The following is a 24,977-nucleotide window of genomic DNA, read 5'->3' as shown; positions in this document are numbered from 1 at the left end:
CCAAGTAAGACAGTGCATACAAGACATAACAGAAATAAATCTGAAACATTGAGGCCAGGAGATGATAGCTGATAATGAATCAACAGAAGTATTGCCTCAAAGATAGGAGTAGCAAGTTTGGGGTTATAAAAAATCACGAGCAAATACTGATACATGAGAAGTCTGAGGGCTTCCACAGCCACCAGCAGCTGAGAAGCGTTCATGTAAAGCTTAAAAATGTGGAGAACTCTGGTTGGCAACAAAAGAACATTTGAAGAAGGAGAGCGAGGATTCTGAAACTGGAGGAAACGGATGGAGTTCTTATTTGGTGAGTATAAATTGTGTCAGACATTGTGCTGAGCACTTTACTTATTTAAAACTCAAATCCATCCAAAAAAGTAAGATATACCATCCTATGTTATAGACAAAAAGTCTGAAGCCCAGATTTAAAGTTCTATTAGAGTTGCAAAGACTCTATATCAGATTAACAAAAAGAACAGAGGTAGGCAAAAGGGATACCTTTAACAGAGAGTTAATAGAAGAAGCTTAAAAAAATTATACTAAGGTAAAACAAACAAAATCAAGACTTACTCTTGGGCCTGGTGCTCCAGGTGGACCCTATAATACAAAAAAAAAAAAAAATTAAGTACTTAGTAGATATCTCAAACCAAACAGGCATATAAGCATCAATGGTAAACAGATATACATGTAAATAAACTCACTGGAGGCCCTGGTTGACCTCTTGGTCCTTGGGGACCCTAGGAGAAATGGAGACAAAACACAATATGTATACATTATAATTTTGGTTTGGTATAAACAAAACTACTAAGATTCAACTGCTATCATTGCCTTTTTGTACGAGGCAAGTGATAAGATTCAAAGTTATTTGAGTATTTTGAGGTTGTATGTTCTTGAATTCAGCTATCACCCACATTCATGAACAAGCTGCATATATACTCTCATGTTTTGTTGATACTACTAGAAACCAAACTTATTAATATTAAACTGAGAAATGTAAAATTTAAAAATGTTAATCACAACTATGTTTTCCCTGTTATTTCTATCTACCATTCACCTAATGGTTAAAAAAAAGGAACTTCAATGTTCTTGTGAAAAAGTGAAAGTGTTAGTCGTTCATTCATGTCTGACTCTTTGCGACCCCATGGACTATAGCCCACCAGGCTCATCTGTCAATGGAATTCTCCAGACAAGAATACTGGAGTGGTTAGTCATTCCCTTCTCCAGGGGATCTTCCCAACCCAGGAATTGAACCTGGGTCTCCTGCATTGCAGGCAGATTCTTTACTGTCTGAGCCACCAGGAAGTCCAGTATCCTTAGACATCTCCTTTTCCTTCAACATCTAACTATAACCCACTACTCTTGATCTGACCCCCAAATCTTTCCCAAAGACTACTACTCCATCCTTACAGTAAATGTCCTGGTTTAGTGCTGATCACACTATGGACTATGTTTGTGTCTCCTCCTACATTCATATACTGAAGCCCTAGTCTCCAATGTGATGATATTTAAAGGTAGGGGTCTTTTGGAGCTAATTAAATCATGTGGAGCCTCTGAATTGCAGTGCCCTTATAAAGAGAGAAAATGGAGAGATGATCTTTCTCTACATGTGAGGCTGTAGTAAGAAGGCAGCTATCTGCAAACCAGGTGGAGAACCTTCACTGGACATTGAATCTGTTAGCACCGTGATCTTGGATCTCCCAGTTTCCAGAACAATGAAAAATAACGTTTGCTATTTAAGCCATCTAGCCCATGGCAATTAGTTATAGAAGCCCTAGCTAAGATCATGTGACTAATTTGACTTCCTGACTTTTTCCTTTCTACTATGCTAACTACATTCTACTTATAAAATAGAAATCTAAATATATCATTGTTTAATTAAAATCATCCAATGGCTTTTTACTGCTTAGTGAATAAAGTATAAATTTCTTATCAGTTAAATACAAAAGTACATGTTCTTAGTCAATGTGCACCCCTGCCTTTTCAAGAACTTATTTTTTCTGGAACTTATTTCCACTTACTCTCCTCAACACATCCTTCACTCCATCTATAACCAGCTTCTTGTGGATCTCTGAATAATCCAAGTTCTATCACACATGCATTCTTTTGCATATACTATTTCCTTGATCAGGAATGCTCCTCCTTCCCTTTTCTATTTAATCCCCATTCCTCTTCCAATACTTGCTTAAAACTCTCTACCCACCTTGACACCTTCCTCCTGTTCAACTAACCACTTAGGCATTCCTGTGGACCTTTAAAAGTGTCTTCAGTTCAGTTCAAACCAAGGGACTACCACAGTTCAAAAGTATCAATTCTTCTATGCTCAGCTTTCGGTGATGCCATCCAGCCATCTCATCCTCTGTCCCCTTCTCCTCCTGCCCCCAATCCCTCCCAGAATCAGGGTCTTTTCCAATGAGTCAACTCTTTGCATGAGGTGGCCAAAATATTGGAGTTTCAGCTTCAGCATCAGTCCTTCCAATGAACACACAGGACTGATCTCCTTTAGGATGGACTGGTTGGATCTTGCAATCCATGGGACTCTCAAGAGTCTTCTCTAACACCATAGTTCAAAAGCATCAATTTTCTGGCGCTCAGCTTTCTTTACAGTCCAACTCTCACATCCATACATGACCACTGGAAAAACCATGGCCTTGACTAGACGGACCTTTGTTGGCAAAGTAATGTCTCTGCTTTTAAATATGCTATCTAGGTTGGTCATAACTTTCCTTCCAAGGAGTAAGCGTCTTTTAATTTCATGGCTGCAGTCACCATCTGCAGTGATTTTGGAGCCCAGAAAAATAAAGTCTGACACTGCTTCCATTATTTCCCCATCTATTTCCCATGAAGTGATGGGACCAGATGCCATGATCTTAGTTTTCTGAATGTTGAGCTTTAAGCCAACTTTTCCACTCTCCTCTTTCACTTTCATCAAGAGGTGACCACCCTTTAATTTTCTAGAACAGGAACACTGCCTGATACACAGCAGGTATTCAAAGATAGTTAACAAATGAATGATGTTAAAATTAACTAGTATTAGTTTAGAAATTAAAAATAGTTAAACATTTAACTATTCTATTTTCTAAACTAATATAGTTTGGTATATAGTAAAATATGAAAAGTTATGCTGACATTTTTCAAAATGAACAATAGTAATCACTGTAAAGAACGCTCAAAATTTAACTTACTTGATGGTCAACTGAATGTTAAAACTACATTGATTCAAATTCAGGTTATGGTTAAAAGATGACAAAGCAAAATTTATCCTCAACTGAGTTTTGGATAATCTTGATACTATGCTTGATTAAGTATCTTTTATGCCAAAACTGTCAATTCTAAATATACTGTGACAAGAAGAACAAAGAACACGTAGTAACTTAAAAAGGATAGAGGACTCCAACACCATGTCTGTTGGACATTTCTTAGTTTGCATGGTTTATGATTACAATTTAAAGCATAAAATGCATAAAACTTTTACCCCAGAAGCTGCATGATAAGTTAGAGAAGTTTTATGTTGCACATAGCCTTTTAAATATACAGAGGCTCAGAGTGAAGCTGGCTGTGTAAGTTTCTCCATTTTGGATCAACATTGTAAAAATAAACTTTTTACCCTACTTAGCATATTTCTGACATTTGGAAAATTGCACTGAAGGTTTAGTACAAAATATCTATCTTATCTTTGAAAAAGCTTTTTGTCATAGAAAGAAGAAAATATTTTTACTGAGCTTGTTATCTAGAACAAGTCAGATCACCACAAATATGACAAAATGGAATAAATTCAAACTAAACAAGACAGGGCAGGACAACCCCAATGAAATAAGTGCACAGAATAAGGCCAAGTAAAACAAATTATTATTCCAACAATAAAATATTTATTAGTTTATTTCATTCTTTTACCTAACCCACTACTGAGGAAAAGTGACTCACTTTCTCTAGATATTATGTAAATAAGTATGTAAAGAAGGTTATCATACAGTTTATAATAAAACTACAATTGTCTATGTTAATTTCCTATAAGAGAAATCAAATAATGTGAATAATTATGGACGTTATTTGGCTCTAGTGAAAGCACTACCTTTGAAAATAAATTCCCTCTCCATTTAATCCCATATGATCCTTCAAAAGTAACATTCTTTTTCATTAAACTTGAAAAATACTGGTAGGTGTATGTCCTTAAACCTCAGCATGTTAGATTTTGCCTTTATGAAAATGCAGTCTTGATTTTGTTTCAGGATCATCTTTCCTTTCGGCCGGCCTAGGTAGGGAGAGCTTCCCTTTCCTGATTTAAATACAGAAACCCGACTGACAGGGTCAGTGGTCTCCATACAACAGACACCACTTGCAACTCTCTCTTTTCTGCAGTTGTAACAAAAATGTCTCCACACATTGCCAAATGTCTCATGGGTAGGGGTGCAATATGGTTCCTGGTTGAGAACCACTGGTTTAGTGGGTTTAATTAGGAGTTTAGAAATGTTAAATAAGACTATTAGACAGTTAGAGAAGGAAATGGCAACCCACTCCAGTATTCTTGCCTGGGAAATCCTATGGACAGAGGCACCTAGGGGGCTACTGTCTGTGGAGTTGCAAAAGAGTTGGACAGGACTTAGTGACTAAACAACAACAATTATTAGACAGCAGTGTAGTTAAGATGGAATGAGTGAATTATAATACATAGCAAAATAACTGCATATCAGGAGTCCATTCATATGGAATCTGTATGTGGGTGGCCAGGCTACTCTTAATGTAGGTGGGAGGTGTATACATACCATTTTCCTTACACAAGCTGTCCCTGACCCTTATTTTCTGAGAGGTACTATGATTAATAGAAAAGCACGCGATTTGGGAGAACTGAGCTCTGGTCTTATCTACGTACCTAATTAACAGTATGCTCTTGAAGGAGTTGTTGTACATTTGGATCTAGAATATCTCAACTGTAACATAATAGGTTTGGTAAAGATAATCTCCAAGATTCACTTTAGAATGGTGATTTTTCAAGCTTTTTATCAATTTTATTCTTAATGTTTTCCATCAGGAGAAAGAAGGTCATATATGTATACAAATTGAGAACTTTAATTTTGACATCTGTGTGAATGTAAGGAGAGTGTTTACTTGAGTTAAAAGAGTTTGATAATTTTTCATTTGAATAAATTATACATTCTATGAATTTTAAAAAGAATCACATATTGTATATGCTTCAAATATAAGGCAGGTTTGGCCTTGGACTACAAAATGAAGCAGGGCAAAGGCTAACAGTTTTGCCAAGAGAACGCACTGGTCATGGCAAACATCTTCCAACACAAGATACGACTATACACACGGACATCAAAAGATGGCCAAGACAGAAATCAGACTGATTATATTTTTTGGCAGCCAAAGATGGAGAAGCTCAATATAGTTAACCAAAACAAGACCAGGAGCTGACTGTGGCTCAGATCATGAACTCCTTATTGCCAAATTAAGACTTAAATTTAAAAAAGTAGGGAAAACCACTAGACCATTCAGGTATGACCTAAATCAAATCCCTTATGATTATACAGTGGAAGTCACAGATTCAAGGGATTAGATCTGATAGAGTGCCTGAAGAAGTATGGACAGAGGCTCATAACACTGTACAGTAGGCAGTGATTGCAACCATCCCCAAGAGAAGTAATGCAAAAAGGGAAAATGGTTATCTGAGGAGGCCTTACAAATAGCTGAGAAAAGAAGAGAAGCAAAAGGCAAAGAAGAAAATGAAAGGTATAGTGATCTGAATGCAGAGTTGCAAAGAACAGGAGAGATAAGAAAGCCTTCCTAAATGATCAATGCAAAGAAATAGAGGAAAACAATAGAACATGAAAGACTAGAGATCTCTTCAAGAAAATTAGAGATACCAAGGGAACATTTCATGCAAAGATGGGCACAATAAAGGACAGAAATAATATGGACCTAACACAAGCAGAAGATATTAAGAAGTGGCAAGAATACACAGAAGAACTATACAAAAGAGATCCTAATGACCCAGATAACTATGATGGTGTGATCACACACCTAGAGCCAGGCATCCTGGAATGCGAAGTCAAGTGGGCCTTAGGAAGCATCATTGCAGAAAAAAGCTAGTGAAGGTGATGGAATTCCAGCTGAGCTATTTCAAATCCTAAAATATGATTCTGTGAAAGTTCTGTACTCAATATGCCAGCAAATTTGGAAAACTCAGCAGTGGCCACAGGACTGGAAAAAGTCAGTTTTCATTCCAATCCCAAAGAAAGGCAACACCAAAGAATGCTCAAACTACTGTACAGTTGTACTCATCTCACACACTAGCAAAGTAATGCTCAAAATCCTCCAAGTTAGGCTTCAACAGTATGTGAACCCTAAACTGAGAACTTGCAGATGTTCAAGCTGGATATAGAAAAGTCAGAGGAACCAGAGATCAAATTGCCAATATCTGTTGGATCACAGAAAAAGCAAGACAGTTCCAGAAAAACATCTCATGTCTGCTTCATTGACTATGCTAAAGTCTTTGACTGTGTGGATCACAACAAACTGGAAGAGATGAGAATACCAGACTACTTTATCTGCCTCCTGAGAAGCCTGTATGCAGGTCAAGAAGCAACAGTTAAAACTGGACATGGAACAATGGACTGGTTCAAAATTGGGAAAGGAATATGTCAAGGCTGTATATTGTCACCCTTCTTATTTAACTTTATATGCAGAGTACATCATGTGAAATGCTGGGCTGGATGAAACACAAGCTGGAATCAAGACTGCCGTGAGAAATAGCAATACATAGATATGCAGATGACTCCACTCTTACAGCAGAAAGCAAAGAGAAATTAAAGAGCCTCTTGATGAAGGTAAAAGAGGAGAGTGGAAAAGCTCGCTTAAAACTCAACATTCAAAAAATGAAGATCATGGCATCTGTTCCCATCACTTCATGGCAAATAGATGGGGAAACAATGGAAATAATGACAGACTTTATTTTTGGGGGCTCCAAAATCACTACAGATGGTGACTGCAGCCATGAAATTAAAAGATGCTTGCTCCTTGGAAGAAAAGGTATGAAAAACCTAGACAACATATTAAAAAACAGACATTACTTTGCCAACAAAGGTCTGTACACTCAAAGCTATGATTTTTCCAGTAGTCACGTATGGATGTGAGATTGGACCATATAAAGAAGGCTGAGTGCTGAAGAACTGATGCTTTTGAACTGTGGTGTTGGAGAAGATTCTTGAGAGTTCCATGGACTACAAGGAGATCAAACCAGCCAATCCTGAAGGAAATCAATCCTGAATATTCATTGGAAGGACTGATGCTGAACTGAAGCTTCAATACTTTGGCCACTTAATGTGAAGAGCTGACTTATTAGAAAAGACCCTGAGACTGGGAAAGATTGAAGGCAGGAGGAGAAGGGGACCATAGATGAAGAGATGGTTGGATGGCATCACTGACTCAATGGATACGAGTTTGAGCAAGCCCTGGGAGTTGGTGATGGACAGGGAAGCCTGGCATGCTGCAGTTCACGGGGTCACAAAGAGTTGGACACCACTGTGCAACTGAGGATCAACAATGCTCAAATTCTTAATTTTTTAATGTTTAGGACATATTTCCCCATAACTTAGTTTTTTCCTTATAATGCTTAAAACATCCTCTTGTTTTTCAAACTGGGGGAAAGATAATTCTGCTAATCGAGAATTGTGAAACATTTAGACATAATATTTGAAAAAGTGTTAATCAAACTCTCCAAGATTTTGCTAATTTTCATTAAACAATACAATATGAAAATGAAGCAGCTAATCTAAAAATTCATGCTGGATTCTGTTCATTTTTTTCTACTTCTGTGGCTTTTTTTTTTTTTTTTTTATTAGTTGGAGGCTAATTACTTCACAACATTTCAGTGGGTTTTGTCATACATTGACATGAATCAGCCATGGAGTTACATGTATTCCCCATCCCGATCCCCCCTCCCACCTCCCTCTCTACCCGCTCCCTCTGGGTCTTCCCAGTGCACCAGGCCCGAGCACTTGTCTCATGCATCCCACCTGGGCTGGTGATCTGTTTCACTATAGATAATATACATGCTGTTCTTTCGAAACATCCCACCCTCACCTTCTCCCACAGTGTTCAAAAGTCTGTTCTGTACTTCTGTGTCTCTTTTTCTGTTTTGCATATAGGGTTATCATTACCATCTTTCTAAATTCCATATATATGTGTTAGTATGCTGTAATGTTCTTTATCTTTCTAGCTTATTTCACTCTGTATAATGGGCTCCAGTTTCATCCATCTCATTAGAACTGAATCAAATGAATTCTTTTTAATGGCTGAGTAATATTCCATGGTGTATATGTACCATAGCTTCCTTATCCATTCGTCTGCTGATGGGCATCTAGGTTGCTTCCATGTCCTGGCTATTATAAACAGTGCTGCGATGAACATTGGGGTGCACGTGTCTCTTTCAGATCTGGTTTCCTCGGTGTGTATGCCCAGAAGTGGGATTGCTGGGTTATATGGCAGTTCTATTTCCAGTTTTTTAAGAAATCTCCACACTGTTTTCCATAGTGGCTGTACTAGTTTGCATTCTCACCAACAGTGTAAGAGGGTTCCCTTTTCTCCACACCCTCTCCAGCATTTATTGCTTGTAGACTTTTGGATAGCAGCCATCCTGACTGGCGTGTAATGGTACCTCATTGTGGTTTTGATTTGCATTTCTCTAATAATGAGTGGTGTTGAGCATCTTTTCATGTGTTTGTTAGCCATCTGTATGTCTTCTTTGGAGAAATGTCTGTTTAGTTCTTTGGCCCATTTTTTGATTGGGTCGTTTACTTTTCTGGAATTGAGCTGCAGGAGTTGCTTGTATATTTTTGAGATTAATCCTTTGTCTGTTTCTTCATTTGCTATTATTTTCTCCCAATCTGAGGGCTGTCTTTTCACCTTGCTTATAGTTTCCTTTGTTGTGCAAAAGCTTTTAAGTTTCATTAGGTCCCATTTGTTTAGTTTTGCTTTTATTTCCAATATTCTGGGAGGTGGGTCATAGAGGATCTTGCTGTGATTTATGTTAGAGAGTGTTTTGCCTATGTTCTCCTCTAGGAGTTTTATAGTTTCTGGTCTTACATTTAGATCTTTAATCCATTTTGAGTTTATTTTTGTGTATGGTGTTAGAAAGTGTTCTAGTTTCATTCTTTTACAAGTGGTTGACCAGTTTTCCCAGCACCACTTGTTAAAGAGGTTGTCTTTTTTCCATTGTATATCCTTGCCTCCTTTGTCAAAGATAAGGTGTCCATAGGTTCGTGGATTTATCTCTGGCTTTCTATTTTGTTCCATTGATCTATATTTCTGTCTTTGTGCCAGTACCATACTGTCTTGATGACTGTGGCTTTGTAGTAGAGTCTGAAGTCAGGCAGGTTGATTCCTCCAGTTCCATTCTTCTTTCTCAAGATTACTTTGGCTATTTGAGTTTTTAAGTCAAATGTTTCAGATTGTGATATTTCATCAAAATTGTTTTTGGATGACTGACACTAGTATATTACTTCTAGTATGAGTTAAACTTTTAAAATAATTTATCCCAATATTTCCAGCAATCCTCTTTGCATTACTTACTTATCAAATATTACTCAATCATGTTCTAAATGTGTTTGAGGCTCTCATGAAAATCAAGAGATTTTTATAAGCTTTCAGGATTAAGTTGCTATTAACATGATAGTTCTGAAGAAGAGGGAGACATGGGAGTTGTAGTGTTACCCACTAGGGAGTTTTCTCAGGATGTCATCAAACTCTGACTCAGTTGAGCATGTATTTATGAATCCAGGGACTTATTTTTAAAACAGTCCACAGGGAAACAGACATGGGACAAATATAGAATAGAAAAGTAAGTCTTTCATGTAAAGGAAATTAGAAATAGTTCTCTTAGTGGTGTAGGACTTATTTGGGGTCATTACTATAGTTAACAATGTTAAACTGTGGAAGATATAAAGCTTCCTAACCAGGAAATCCAAATTCACACTAATAGGTATACTTTTCATATGTTGTGTAATGAGCTCCGCACCTCTTTTTTTAAGGCACTGAATCATGATTTGGTCTTGGTACAAGACTTGGTAAGAACAGCATAGCTTTATAAATTCTTATACCAGCTTAACTAAAAATAAGATTTATAAAGCCAATAGACTGTTGTGATTCTGATCTTTGTACAAAGAATGTCATATTTGTCCCAATAAAATAGGTCTTGGTTAATGAAATTCATTCCCCAAATGCTCCATGTACTAGTATTATTTGAGGCTGAACCCCTTGATGGTATTACATTCTGAAACACAGTGGCTCATTAGGAATCTTTAGAAAGTCAATTATTTAAACCATTCTCTTTAAGAAAACAAATCTATAGCATATACTGAAAAAGTCCTAATGACAGTATAAGAAATGTAACTAAGTTTTTCCATAGGATGAAAGCAGAAAAGGGTTTAACTAAAGGTTTTATGTATTAATTTAATTGCAGATGGTCTCTAGGAATTAAAAGATTACTTCTATAAAGCTCCTTAAATCATAATGGAATCAAAGGAAAAGAGGTGATGAAAAGATATTTAATACTAGTTTATTCAACAATGAAAACAGAATAATAATTCTAATGTGCCAATTAACCCTATTTTTCAGTAGCTAATTTTACTACCTACACTGTGTCCCCCACTTTGGAACTGAGTTTATACTGTTTCTGAAGAGAACTATGGCAACCACAGGCTTCCTATGTGGTGCTAGTGGTAAAGAATCTGCCTGCCAATGCAGGAGATGTGGTTCAATTCCTGGGTTGGGAAGATCCCCTGGAGAAGGCAATGGCAACCCACTCCAGTATTCTTGCCTGGAGAATCCCATGGACAGAGGAGCCTGCCAGGCTACGGTCCATAGGATTGAAAAGAGTTGGACATGACTGAAGCGACTTAGCACATACACACGTATGGTAACCCACAGAGCAAAAGATTAAGAAGTATGTTAATTCAGGAAATGTTACTTTACCAGCTAGACCTGGAAGTAGTTATTAACTTTTTTTTTCCATTTATTTTTATTAGTTGGAGGCTAATTACTTTACAATATTGTAGTGGTTTTTGTCATACATTGACATGAATCAGCCATGGATTTACATGTATTCCCCATCCCGATCCCCCCTCCCACCTCCCTCTCTACCCCATCCCTCTGGGTCTTTCTAGTGCACCAGGCCCGAGCACTTGTCTCATGCATCCAACCTGGGCTGGTGATCTGTTTCACCCTAGATAATATACATGTTTCGATGCTGTTCTCTCGAAACATCCCACCCTCACCTTCTCCCAGAGTCCAAAATTCTGTTCTGTATATCTGTGTCTCTTTTTGTTTTGCATATAGGGTTATCGTTACCATCTTTCTAAATTCCATATATATGTGTTAGTATACTGTATTGGTCTTCATCTTTCTGGCTTACTTCACTCTGTATAATGGGCTCCAGTTTCATCCATCTCATTAGAACTGATTCAAATGAATTCTTTTTAATGGCTGAGTAATATTCCATGGTGTATATGTACCATAGCTTCCTTATCCATTCGTCTGCTGATGGGCATCTAGGTTGCTTCCATGTCCTGGCTATTATAAACAGTGCTGCGATGAACATTGGGGTGCACGTGTCTCTTTCAGATCTGGTTTCCTTGGTGTGTATGCCCAGAAGTGGGATTGCTGGGTCATATGGCAGTTCTATTTCCAGTTTTTTAAGAAATCTCCAGTTTTTAATTTTAGGGAACAGCATTTATTTATTTATCAGTTAATTTCTCAAACACTATCTACTATGTGGTAGGTTTTATTCTGGACACTGATAACCAGTGTATCAAAGTTCTCTGCTCTCAAGAAGTTTATATTCTAGCAGAGGAGATAGAAAACGAATACTTTCAAATAGCACTAACTGCTATCAATAAAACAAAACAGGAATATTGTGAAAGAGAATGACCAGGAGTAACAAGACCACATGGCCATGAAAGGCTTCTCTAAGATGATATTTGAACACAGACCTGAATAGTGAGATAAGAACCAGTCATTTAAAGAGCAGGTGAAAGAATTCTCTAGATAAAAAGCAAGCATGTTCCAAAGAACAGAGATAAGGTCAGTAGAGTTGGTAAGGAGAAAGTGGTGCATCTTGAGTTGGGAGAGGCACGTAGGGTCTAGTTCATGGAGGGCACTGTAAGCCACAGTAAGGAATTTAGATTTATTCTAGTACAAGGAAGAGTAACAAGGAGGTTTTAAAAGGGAACTGATATAGTCTGATTTATGCTTTAATGATATCACTCTAACTGCTATGTAGAGAATGTATTATAGTGAAGGAAAGTGGAGGGAGCAGAAAGAAGCCAGGAGTCCAGGGGAGACACTATGGAGATGTGGACAAGGGTGCCAGTGATGAAGAATGAAGTGGAAGGATTCAGAATAGAAACCTGATCTGATTGGAACTAACATGTGCTGTATGAAGGGCTTATTAATTTTCTTTTTGTTAGAATTGTAGACTGAGAGCTGGAAGGGAGTTTAAAGGTATGTATTCTAATTCCATACTCAGTGCAGGAATACCAGTGCAGGAAACTCAGAAAGACAGTCATTAGACTGCTTGTGACACACTATTTCACGAAACCATCTTGTTTTAAAGCAGCTCAATATTATACTGAGCTGAAATTCGCTCCAGCATTCCATTCATTACTCAATCTGTACCTACTTTGTGATAATTATGTGCTGGGTATTATAACACACTGGGAATTAGATGGTATCAAATACACTTCGTGCCCTCAGGGAACTCGCTGTCTCTCAGAGAGCTTAACACAGACATTGAAAATTCAATAAATAAATCATTTAAATTTTATCCTCTAGAGTTACTCATTATACGTATTCTTTCTTCCTTTCAAATATTTAAAATTCAAATGTTGTATCTCCCTTCATCTGTATTCTAGGGAGGGGAAATGTAATAAGCAGAAAATGAAATAGATATGCAGTATGTCAGGTTTTAAGGTGACAGGTTAAGGAAAGATAAGGAATCTCAGGCAGGTGGAGGCATTGCTGTTTTACTAGGGTTTGTCTGAAAGATCCTCTCTGATAAGAGAACATTCAAGTAAGGACTGACAAACAGTTGCCAGGCATTGCACTAGGTCCTGGGGACTAACTTTATGTCCATGGGTGGCAACTGGGTGAGGCTAAAATCAGCAAATCTACCTCCAGCAAATTAAATTGCAACCTGAAGATGAGTAGGGGTAAAGAATTGGGCAAGACAAAGCAGGTGCAAAACCCAGGAAGTGAAGAGAGAGCAAAAAGAACAAGGAGAGGGAATGACTGGGCTCCTCGTTACATCACTGATCTGAGAAAATCCTTCTCTGAATGTGTTTTAATTCTGTCCATGTTCCCCTTTGGGAATGACTGGTATCATTATCTGCTTTATTCTAGATGCCATATCTCTATTAGTGCAACCAGCGATTTCAGGCTTAGTCCACTGAATTTGGACTATATACATATACGGTAATCCATCAGAGCCACTGACTTTCTTTACACATGAAATGCCTATGACAGTCACTGTCACAGGTACTCGAGGCGTCCTACTCTTGACAGAGCTTATGCTCTAACCACAGTAATAGCAGAGAATAGATCAGGGAGGCAGTTGGAGACAGGTGTGGAAAATGGCCTGTCTCTGTCAAGCCTCCTTGCTTTTTCTTTCTCCTTTAAACTGCTCCTGGGGTATATAGCTTCATTGTGTACGAACACCCTTGCTTCCTGCTACAGTAAGTCTGCTGAGAAAATATAAGGGACAAATTAAATACACCTGTTTTAATGCCCTTTGAGAATTCTTCAGCAGTCTAAAAATCACATAAATTCCATTTTCCAGCAAACTAATACAGTTTACTTAGTCTGAGCCCCAAGCATACCCCTATGGTGAAAAGCAAAAAATCTCAGCTGTCACTATATAATCTCATTACCTTATAAGCAAGGCTTTACTGCTATCTTCCATTTTATTCCTATGTGCCTTCTGTACCTGGGTTCAATACCCCTCACTTCACTCCATGCCTGTCCTCTGTTTATGCTGCTGCTGTAATAAGTTCTGCTGTAAAGTGGCCCCTTTACAAAGTATCTTCTTTAACTTGGAAGAACTGACATTCTAGAAAAGTAAGGAACAGTGCCAGGGTAAGTCACTTAGTGTGAAAATGCTGTGTACATTTTGCCATCCTCTAACCATTGTTTCCAGGTGACTGAAATATATTGGGTTGAACAAAAAGTTTGTTTGGGTTTTCCTGTCAGACGGTTTTGGAATTCCAGTATAACACAACTAATGAGCTGCTTCTGCTTTGCAGCCCTCTAGGGCTCTGACTGAATCTAGTGGCATAGATCTAAAGTGACTCAACAGTCCTCCTGTGCTGGCACCAGTGTAGAAAGCTTACACCTCCTCTTCTGATGCATGACAAGGCAAAATATTCCATTTCACACAGTGATTTGGAAAGAATGTGACTGGCAGGTTCTTAAACATTAGGGCTTACCGAGTTTCACTGCAATACATGATATAGGTTAGCTCTACTTCCTGAAAATTATAATTTTATTTTCACTCTACAAGTATCAGAGACGTCATAATGAAAAAGTCAAAAGAAGTCCTTGCTCTCATGGAGCTTAAAACAGTGACAAGTGATACTATAACCACAAATTTAGATAAACTTACAGTTTCGCCTCTAAAGCCTTTTTCACCTCTGGGTCCCTGAAAGACAAAAGAAAATGTTAGTTTATTTTTTATCAAATGTACTTGAGGCTGTATACAGAAACAGGATAATTTATGGGTTTTTTTTCCCCTTATCTAGCAAGACTTATTTAGTTAAATTTACATAAATTCTAGTTTTCTTTTCTTATGTTAAGCGAAGCAAAACAAAAACAAATACACTGTATTGATTCATCATATCTGTTTTGCTATTCCTAGTCTTACTTTAAAGTGAGATGTTATGCTACTTATTCATTCAGTTAAGTCAAAGCAGCTGATCTGATAATCAAATGCAAAATAATTTAGAAAGGAAATTAACAGATTAAATTCTTCTATATCTGTTTTCCTCGGCCTTTTAAAACCTTGCTTCCAGGGTGGTTTCCTTCTACTCTTTTATCATCTTTTTTTTTTTTTTTTTATCATCTTTTTAAAAATCCTCCTTCTGAGCTACATCCTATAAATTTTGAAATGTTGTATATACTTTCATTCAGTTCAAAATATTTTCTAACTTTCTTTGAGACACTTGGGTCCATGAATTGTTTATAAGTGTGAAGTTTAATTTTCAAGTGTTTGGCGCTTTTCCTATTATCTTTCTAGTTTACTAATTCTTAGTTTAATTCCATTATGGCCAGAGAACATACCTTATATGGCTTCTACTCTTTTAAGTGTAATAAAATTTGTTTTATGATCTAAAACATGGTTTATTTCAGTAAATGTTCCATGTGCACATGAGTGCTGTTGCTGGAACTACTGTTATTTCTGTTACTATTTTCATGTTCATCCTTGTGGAAATTGTGTATGTACTTTTTCATTAAAAAATGAAATAATACTATTCATCTTTTCTGTAACATGAATATGCACCCTCAAAATATTAATGCTTCTCTGTATCAACCCACAATTCCCACATAACTATAATGTTTACCAGTATTTAAAAACCTATAATAATATTTAAAATAAATTGCCTATTATATATTTCTTTTTCTAATTTTTGTCATGATAGCACTGTGATGAATATCCTGGCACTCAAAATTTGTTTTAATAAAAATTGTCCTTCAGAAAGCTTCTTTGAAATTGCACTTATACTTGCAATATACAGGAGTGTATGTATTTTTTTTTTCCTGACACATGCTCTAATATACTATCACTTTTTGTTAATCCTGCAGGCTAAAAATACCATCTCATTATCTAATCACAATATATTACTTATTTTGTGTTTCCTATCTTGTATTTAATTCATTTTAAACTAGGTATTAAATTTTAAAAAGGGCTTCCCTGGTGGCTCAGTGGTAGAGAATCTGCTTGCCAAGCAGGTGAACCAGGTTCAGCCCTTGGGTCAAGAAGATCCTCTGGAGAAGGAAGTAGCAACAAAACCACTCCAGTATTCTTGCCTGGAGAATTCCATGGACAGACGAGTCTGGTGGGCTACAGTTCATAGGGTTGCAAAGAGTTGGACATGACTTAGTGACTAAACAAGAGCAACTTTAAAAAGCTGATTTTTAAGGTAGCTTTACAGAACTTCTTTTTACACTCTCTCCCACCTCTAATCCAGTATTGACTTGGTAAAAATCTATATTCTTTTTCTAATCAAATATTGAAAAATGTGTTTACATGTGGATGGGGTGATTGGTCATATTTTATAATGCTGATATCATATACTCTTTTATGCATGATACATTTCATGCTAAATAATACATCATGAAACAACAGTCAGGCAAACTAGATATAAATTCTTTCTAACAGTTTCATAATATTCCACAAAGTGTCTAGATCACAGTTTACTCAACCATTCTTCTACAGATGAGCATTCATGTTATTTCATACTTTTTTCCCCCCAATACAAATGGTGTTGTGAAAGAAAAACAATCTTTGTTAAATTTCCTTAGTGTATTCAGTACTTTTATTTCTATGGGACAAATTCCTCAAAGTGGAACTTCTTGGTCATAGCATATATGTACATTTATTTTAACAAATACCTTTTTAGAAAGGCTGTAATTCACATTTCTAACAAAAATACTACTCTCCCTGCAGCCTTTTCTGAGAGACTAGATGCAATATCTCATTATTACTTCAATTTAAGTTTCTCTGACTAAAAGTTAGGAGAGTACCTTTTCAGATAGTTACTGACCTTTTGATTTGTTCATTTCTCTAAGTTTTCTTTTTCATACCAATTTATAAAGCTTATATATTAACCCATTATACATTGTTTGCTTTGCAATTACTTTTTCCCAATTGTACTGGTTTTATTTATGGACTCTTTTCCCATACAAAATTTAAAAAATTTAAAGTATTCAAATATTTTTATGTTCTTTCATAGTTTTCAGATGAAGTGGCAGAGGTTGAGAAGGTTAGATAGCATCACTGACTCATTGGACATGAGTTTGAGCAAACCCCAGGGGAGAGTGAAGGACAGGGAAGCCTGGTGTGCTGCAGTTCATGGGGTCACAAGAGTGGGACACAACTTAGTCACTGAACAACAAATAAAGGTCTCCCCAATCCTTAAGCTATACTTTAGCTTCCTATTTTTTCTAAGATTTTTAATTGTTTCTTTTCTTTTTTTTTAAAAAGTTCATCAGAGATTTTTAAAAAATTGGGTGAAATAGGGTTCCAATTTCTTACAGCAGTAGTAAGACTAAAAGGAATTTTGTCCTCCTTCCCAATCACTGGGGTAGGAATGGGTGTGTGGTTGATCAAAAGACATGAAAACAAAAATATGGGAGAATTCTTGAAAAGTTTTATTTTTCCTAAGACAGGGATATAGATCACTTTTTCACTTTGGATAATTATATCTAGATGTGATAACTGAGAAATTGTAGTCATTTGCCCTAAACCTAATTATGAAGATAACATTTAGGATGGCAGAATAGAGATGTGGAAATGGTCTCGGATAACAAGGTTAAGTCACCAAATACACCAAATCTGAAGCCCTTCCTAACTCTGAGATTCCCATAGTAAGGTATAAGTTTCCTTATTGTTAAAGGCAGTTTGATTTAGGGTTCCTATTACTTGCAGCCCAAATCATACTGATATACCATTTTCCTTATAATTAAATTCCCATGTAGTCTGAGATCTAATCCCAGGCTCTAAACTGCTACAATGATCTGTTGTTTGTACTACCACATAGTTTCATTTACAAAGACTTTGAAATAATGTTTTCTTATTTGGAAGAGCAAGTCCTCCATCCCCCACCACTATTTTTTTCCACAGTGTGTTTTGACCATTCTCAAATGCTTATTCTTTCATAGTGAACTTTCCTTAGAAGTTTCTTCTGAGAATAGAAAAAAATAGAAGATGGAAAAAATTTGATGTGCATGCTGAACGTTATAAGGGCCTTTAAGAACTATCTATAAACAAAACACAGTAAGATATTTTAATTGAGCCACTTCTTTATCATATTTTCCTTGACCAATTAATACTTCACATTTTTGATGGAAGAGAACAATCATCCCATAATCAGAACAGTATGTGTTCCTTAGCTTGCAGAAGAACCACCCACTGAAATATGAGACTTCTCCCACTTACAACCTCCCACTTAGACTATATAGCTCTGAGTGGTAAATGCTGCAAATCTAGAGAAATAGTGAGTTACACATTTCATTTTTTTAAAAATCAGAAAGCCAATAACTTTGGTGGTGAATTCTTCTCTAAATTTATCAATGAGAATACTGACACTTAATATTTGAAGGATTCTGTTTTATATTTTTAAACTCAGGTCTCTCTATATATCACACTTTCAAATGATTCAAAACACTGATTCCTTGCAGAGAATGAATCTTTCCTTTCCAAGTCTCAATTTTCCTCTTGTATGTTTACACTATTTAGTATTGTAAAACCCTCCCATGACCACCTCACCATTCACTGTCTTATTTTCCTATTTTATTTCATAGCAAGATTCCCTAAGGCACTGGCATACATCAACTGTCTCAACTTCCTCTCCAGACATTGCTTGAATGGAGTAGAAAGAGCACTGCTCTTGAAGTAGGAAATATTATCTACATTATTCACTGCCTGTATCATCTTAAATAATGAAGTGAACCTTCATAAATTCATGTTTACTCCTGTCCTGAATGCAAATAACCATACATGCTCCAAAGTCTTCTTAAGAATTTGGGAAGACCCAGAGGAATTGGGTGGAGAGGGAGGTGGGAGGGGGGATTGGGATGGGGAATACATGTAACTCCATGGCTGATTCATGTCAATGTATGACAAAACCCACTGAAATGTTGTGAAGTAATTAGCCTCCAACTAATAAAAATAAATGAAAAAAAAAAAAGGAAAAAAAAAAGAATTTGAGAAAAGTTATTATTACATATTTTTATTTACTCCCTTCTTCAGTGCAAGCTGTACTCCATCTTCTGCTGCAATTTATCCTCTTAAAGATCACTGTTAGTTACCCCTTTCTGGAAACTGACCTTAATCTTGTGCTTTTCTGGGTTTTCTGCTATTTCCACCAACTATTTCTTTCTTTTATAAGAGTGAGTACTTTTAAAGACTCAAATCTTGGCTGTCTATCTTTTCTTACTCTCTCTCTTTCAGAAAATAGATTCTTTTTATTGCTTTCCTGATTATGATGCTCAACCCCTCCCCACCCCGACCAGTTCTATTTTCCTTTCTCAATTCCAGTTTTAAGTGCCTACCTCACTATATGTATCTTCTTCATTACATTTGATCTCTTAATTCTTAGGAATAACTTTTAGATGAAAATGTACATTTTTGCCCTTGCTTCTCAAATACCCAGAGTGATTCCTTGTGGATTACTCTAGAATAGGATTAAATTAAAAAAGAAAAGAAAATGGAAAAAAAAAAAAAAAGACCTGTATTGCAACGAACTTACAGTTCTACCTGTTGGACCTATTATACCTTCTTTGCCAAAGGGGCCAGTGTTTCCCTGTTGAGATAAAAAAAAAAGAAAAGAAAAGAAGTCAGTTTCATTGCCAGTATAATTCAGAAAAATTCTAGAAAATGTCTTGCACAATAGCAAAATAGTCCATGTCCACATAATTCCAGTTTTTATTACAAAATCTTATGGTGTTATCAGAAATCATAGTAATTTTGATCTGAATAAATTCTGCATATTAGTATAATTTTCCATGGAGGAGAATTAACCTATAATTTCTAACAAGCTGGGAAATCAGTATTGCAATTTTTATTTGGTGATAGTTTCAATGATGCCATTTTATATGTATGCCATTGCATAACAAATGCAATTGCTTTAAAAGAAAGACTACAGAGGGTCATGTATATAATTTTAAATAAATTTATTTACAGATGTTGAAGGAGCAACTGTCTAAGTGGCATGCAGCGTGGAGTTGATAGAAATTATGGGAAAGGACCAGAGGGCATCCTTATGACCAATTAAACTTGGTTCCTTCATCAGAAATAAGAATGCCTAATTCACAGGGCCATTGTAAGAATTAAATGTGAAAACAAGTTTCAAAGTGTAAGCTGCTACTGGATTATGAAGATAACTTTGAATAAGCTGTATGTCTAGTCAACTCCTCCCAAAGATGGAGTGTGTCATTTCTTAATAAATACAAAATACTTACTTTAGCTATTTTCCCTCAACCCCTATTCCCACTCCCACTGGCTGCAAATTTCAGTGTCTCTAGCTCCACTTGACCTGGAATATATAAATGTGAATATCTAACAGGCTTTCTCTTTGTCCATCTCCTGCCAAGGCACAGAAAATACTATCAATGGAGGTAATTATAATGCTATGCAGTCTACTGATTCATATCAATGTATGACAAAACCCACTGAAATGTTGTGAAGTAATTAGCCTCCAACTAATAAAAAAAATCAATTAATTAAAAAAAAAACTTTAACATTAAGTTGGCTTAGAATGAGAGAAATTATCCAATACTCTAAAAAGTAAATGTAATGAAATCACATTAAACATGAAGATATACTTTAAGTGATAATTTTATAACATGGTACACAAATCTCAAAGATTTACAATCAAGAGGCTTGATTTCTTAACCTAATCAAATATATCCTCTATACTGGCTTATTACTGGAAAAAAAAGTCAGTAAAGCTTTAATCTAATAAATTTGACCATGATCTATCTGAAACAATGATTTATTTTTTAAAATTTCAGAGGTATATATAAACTCTAGAAAGAGTATACCCAAAGAGCAAAGAGCAAAATACTGTTTATTTTTATCTAAATGTGTTCAAAAGATGAGGTGCTATGGTATTAACTACCTAAACATAACTTTGAAATGGATAAGAATTAATCTAGATATCCTACATTAATTTATTTAACCACCAAATATTGGTTATTGAGCAAGCACTAGGCACTAGGTCACTTAATATTCATCCTACTTTTCAATCATGCAACTAGCAAGCAACCTCTAATATATTATTCAGTCAATCAGATGTGGATTCAAATAATGATTCCTTTATATACTAGCCATATATGACATTCAGCAAATTACCTTGTGGAGATTTAGTTTCCTTATCAGAAAAATAGAGATAATAGCTTCTCTCATGGGACTTTTATAAGGAATAAATGATATAAGGACAAAAACTGAACACCAGTATTTTGTACATAATAGTTTTTTGCTAAATATTAATCTAGCAAGACTTTTCACTTGTCTCTATAATGACTTAATAAAGGAACATTTACAATTATAATTTATTTGTGAGCTAGTTACCAAAACTTTATTATTGTAGAGCTGATAACATTTCTGGAGCTGCAAAGCAGTATAGGCTTAGATCCTGGCTTACAGACACACAGCACCTAGTATGACTCTGCTTAGGACAGAGGCTAGACAAGCAGCCAACTTCTCTTGGACAATATCAAGAAAAGATTTAATTACCTGAGAACTTATTTGCACCTGGAGAAGTGTTGAAAGGGCTCTATAAATAAACATTTCCCATGACAACACTGCTTTTTGTATTATGGAAAACAATTTATTGGAACAGTTAGGGGAGGGGTGTAGGGTTTCTAAAAATTGACTTTTCATTTAATATTTGCACAAGACAGTGGATTTTAGTTGTTAAGTCTTCAAGATCCAATCCTCTTGTGTCTGAACTGCTCACCTTCCTCTCTCCTGTCTCCACTCCTGCTTTAGCAGCTGCTATTAGTCATAGAGGGGCTTCCCTGGTGGCTCAGACGGTAAAGAAGCTGCCTGCATTAGTCATAGAGGAGCTACTACTACATTCAAACCAACGCTGCTTTTTTTTTTAACCTTTTTTTCTCTATAGTTTATAGATCATCTCATCAATTAGGAGAGTGTGGTTAATAAAAACAAAACTAAGAAAGCAAGGAAACAAAAATAACCAGTAACTGCTGGTGACTTATCTATGCTATTAATATTTATTTTCTTTACAGTTTACAATTTCAGGCACTAAACAGCTAATTGGAGTTCTTCTGAGCCCTGATCTTTCCAACTCTTTAATTAATTCCTCATCACTCTCTAGGGATACCCACCCTTGAGCAGAGTGATTGGGAAACATTTTTCAAAGTGTGGTCTGAGGAATTCAGGTCATAGACAAGTCTCCTCCAGGTGGTACATGAGGGTGGTCTCTAGTTCCTGGTCATATTAATGCTTATAACATGAAACCACTTTATGTTTTTGTTCCTGGTGTAAGTTAATAAATACATTATCCAGTAGTCATATTAATACCCCCTCCCTTTTTTTTAAAGAACCAAGAAGCATGGGTGGTCTGCAGGGTCTTTCGTTCAAACTAATATATGAACTAACAGAGGTTGAGAACCTCTCTGCATGTGCTCTAATGAATTTCTATTTTAAAAGTAATTTTATTAAGTTATTAATTTGAAGTATATTATTTGTAGAATTTATAACCCTAATTCCTGCAATGAGCAAAGAAATACAATACATGGGAAGGCAGAATGACTTCATACTTACCCTCTGTCCAACAGGGCCTTTAGGACCTGATATTCCAACAATGCCAGCATCTCCCTCGGGACCCTAGAAGCATGATTTAAAAAAAGCCAAAATATGAACATTTTACACTTGAAATAACCTTGTACCAATCTATTAAGAACTGGCCCTTAAAAAATGGAACATGATAGTTAATGATGTACAGGCTGAAGTATTTTGGAGGAATTGTACTGAGGTCTACAACTGTCTTTGAAATACATCAAAACTGGACTGAGATAGAGGGAGATAGGAATAGCTGGTTGGATGGGTACATAATAAAGTGAGTAAAATGTTATTGTAGAATATAGGTAATAGGTATATGCATGTTAACTCATTCTCTCAACTTTATGGTATGTTTGAAATTTTTCATAGTAAAATGTTTGGAAAAACAGAAGATACAGAAGCAAATTATTCAATAAAACTGCTAGGAAAATATATAGTTACATAAGTTTTAAAATTAACATTCAAAACTCAATTATATAATTCCATACCAACTGAAATTTTGCCGATTAAAAAAGAAAACAGAAGCTCAAGTCAGAGATTAAATATTGGTATTTCAACACCTTTTTTTTTTTCTAGATAACTAGAGACCAGTTGAAAATATGTAAGCATACTTTGGGACCTGGGAATCCTTGGAAACCCGTCAAACCTTGAATACCATGTTCTCCCTGTAATGTGAATAGAAATGATTATCATTATTGTATGATGGTGGCCTGGTATGCAGAATAATAAGTGCTCAGTGAATTTCTGAGTTGGCACCTACAGGTTGCCCTTTCATGCCAGACTCTCCACATGGTCCTTGATCACCTTGTGCCCCTTGGTAACCTCTTTTACCTGGAATTCCAGGTTGACCAGGCAGCCCTTGTTCACCCTAGGGACAAAAAAAAAAAAAGAAAGGTAATCTTGACTTTAGAACCTATAAACATATTATTTTAAAATGAAACCTAAATTCTGGCCCATCCTCAAGCATAGTGCAAGGCACTGGGGAAGTCAAAACCTGCATGACCAATATTCTCCACATACATAATATTTGATTACAATGAATAAGAAATGTGGCAGCAGGGGAAGGAGAATTCCAGAGATTGTGGTCATGACTATGGAAAGAGGAGGAGAGAGGGGGCCTGCAAGTGTGGGAGCAGGATAGTGGGGCTACAGAGAGGGTGTGGTATGTGCGGGGGTGTTTGTATGTGATGGAGCTTGTGTTTTATTTGAATGGAAATTATTTTGCTGTGTTTTCTTTACCATACAGAGATGATTCAGCTGATACCACAAACAGAGCAGACTCTCTTGAAATGTGAACCCTGGTTTTTGCCATGATTATTTTTTTCAGTTCCATCATTAAGAAATTTCCATTATCTGTTTCCCAAGATTCCTTTAATACCAAGCCTCTTTATCCCATAAAAGTTCCTCTTAAAGATATAATTATTGTTGTTTTGTTTTTAAAAGTCAAGTATTTTAAAATATATTTTTATTTTGTTTTTGAAATAAGAGTTGTAATAGCTTTTACAATTTCTAAAACTTAGAAATCATGTTCAATTTGTAGATAAGGTAATGAAAAATGATGCTTGGTAAACTCTGACTAAAGCTTTCAGATTAGAAAATTATCCTTCACTGTCTTGAGATAAAGATATAGCTTTGGGACTTGACAAATTGGATCTTTTTTTTTTTTTTCCAGATTCACACAAAAGAGGTAGTGATCTTATTTCTTTTCCCAATTTTAGCATTTGCTCAGCTATCTTTTTTTAGTGGAAAGGGATATTCATGGTATAAACATTAACAGGCTCAAATTGTAAATAATAGGTTGCTGAGTCATCTTTTTCAGAATACCTCAAAATTCTTCAGAAGTGAAGTCTTGAAAATCAAATTAAGAGATAATAATGATGAGGGTGCCAATGTCTTAATCCTGGTCTTTTATGAAACTGCATTAGATATTGCTCTAATGTCTTGGTTGTCTGGGTCAAATCTACAATACATTGAGATATTTCTAAGAGAGGTTTTGTATGGAAAGCCCATTAACATGTGACAACACTCCTTGCAATGAAGATTAATGCAGGACAATTACTATCACTTTGACTTTAAGAAATAATCTGTGTGCTTATCATATTTGTTAATTAGTTGGTTAGGTTCAGACTTAGTGGAATAGGAAGTATACCTGAGAAAATATGTAACTGGAAGTAAATAAGATTTTTCTGTTTTGGAGGAGAAGGTAGATGACAGAAAAGGAAGCAGAGACAAAATGAGTCAAAGAACATTTTTATAAAGCATCACTAATCCTGGGTTAATAAGTTGTTCCAGCAAATTACATGCTCTGTGGCTATCATGGGAGATGGCTATGTCAAGGCCATGCACTCTCCTTTTTTCCTCATGTGTTTTTTATTATTGGCCAAATTTAATTACAAGCTGT

At 36.0% G+C, this 24,977-nt stretch overlaps 1 protein-coding gene across 8 annotated transcripts in view; it reads right to left on the bottom strand.

The window, feature by feature from the left end:
* The window catches only part of COL24A1 (collagen type XXIV alpha 1 chain), a 382,349-nt gene that overhangs the window by 26,382 nt on the left and 330,990 nt on the right, over window positions 1–24,977 (bottom strand). For all 8 annotated transcript variants that reach the window (XM_043877542.1, XM_043877547.1, XM_043877541.1 and 5 more), the window contains 7 exons: window positions 23,337–23,444; window positions 23,188–23,241; window positions 22,559–22,621; window positions 19,518–19,571; window positions 14,654–14,689; window positions 702–737; window positions 571–597 (listed from right to left, as the gene is read on the bottom strand). In XM_043877542.1, the coding sequence (XP_043733477.1) occupies window positions 571–597; window positions 702–737; window positions 14,654–14,689; window positions 19,518–19,571; window positions 22,559–22,621; window positions 23,188–23,241; window positions 23,337–23,444 (378 nt within the window). The remainder of the gene's footprint in view (window positions 1–570; window positions 598–701; window positions 738–14,653; window positions 14,690–19,517; window positions 19,572–22,558; window positions 22,622–23,187; window positions 23,242–23,336; window positions 23,445–24,977) is intronic.

The sequence above is a fragment of the Cervus elaphus genome, chromosome 20 (assembly GCF_910594005.1).
Source record: "Cervus elaphus chromosome 20, mCerEla1.1, whole genome shotgun sequence".
Taxonomy (NCBI): Eukaryota; Metazoa; Chordata; class Mammalia; order Artiodactyla; family Cervidae; genus Cervus; species Cervus elaphus.
Note: the sequence above shows the minus strand (reverse complement) of the source record. Positions and strands in the feature narration are given on the sequence as shown.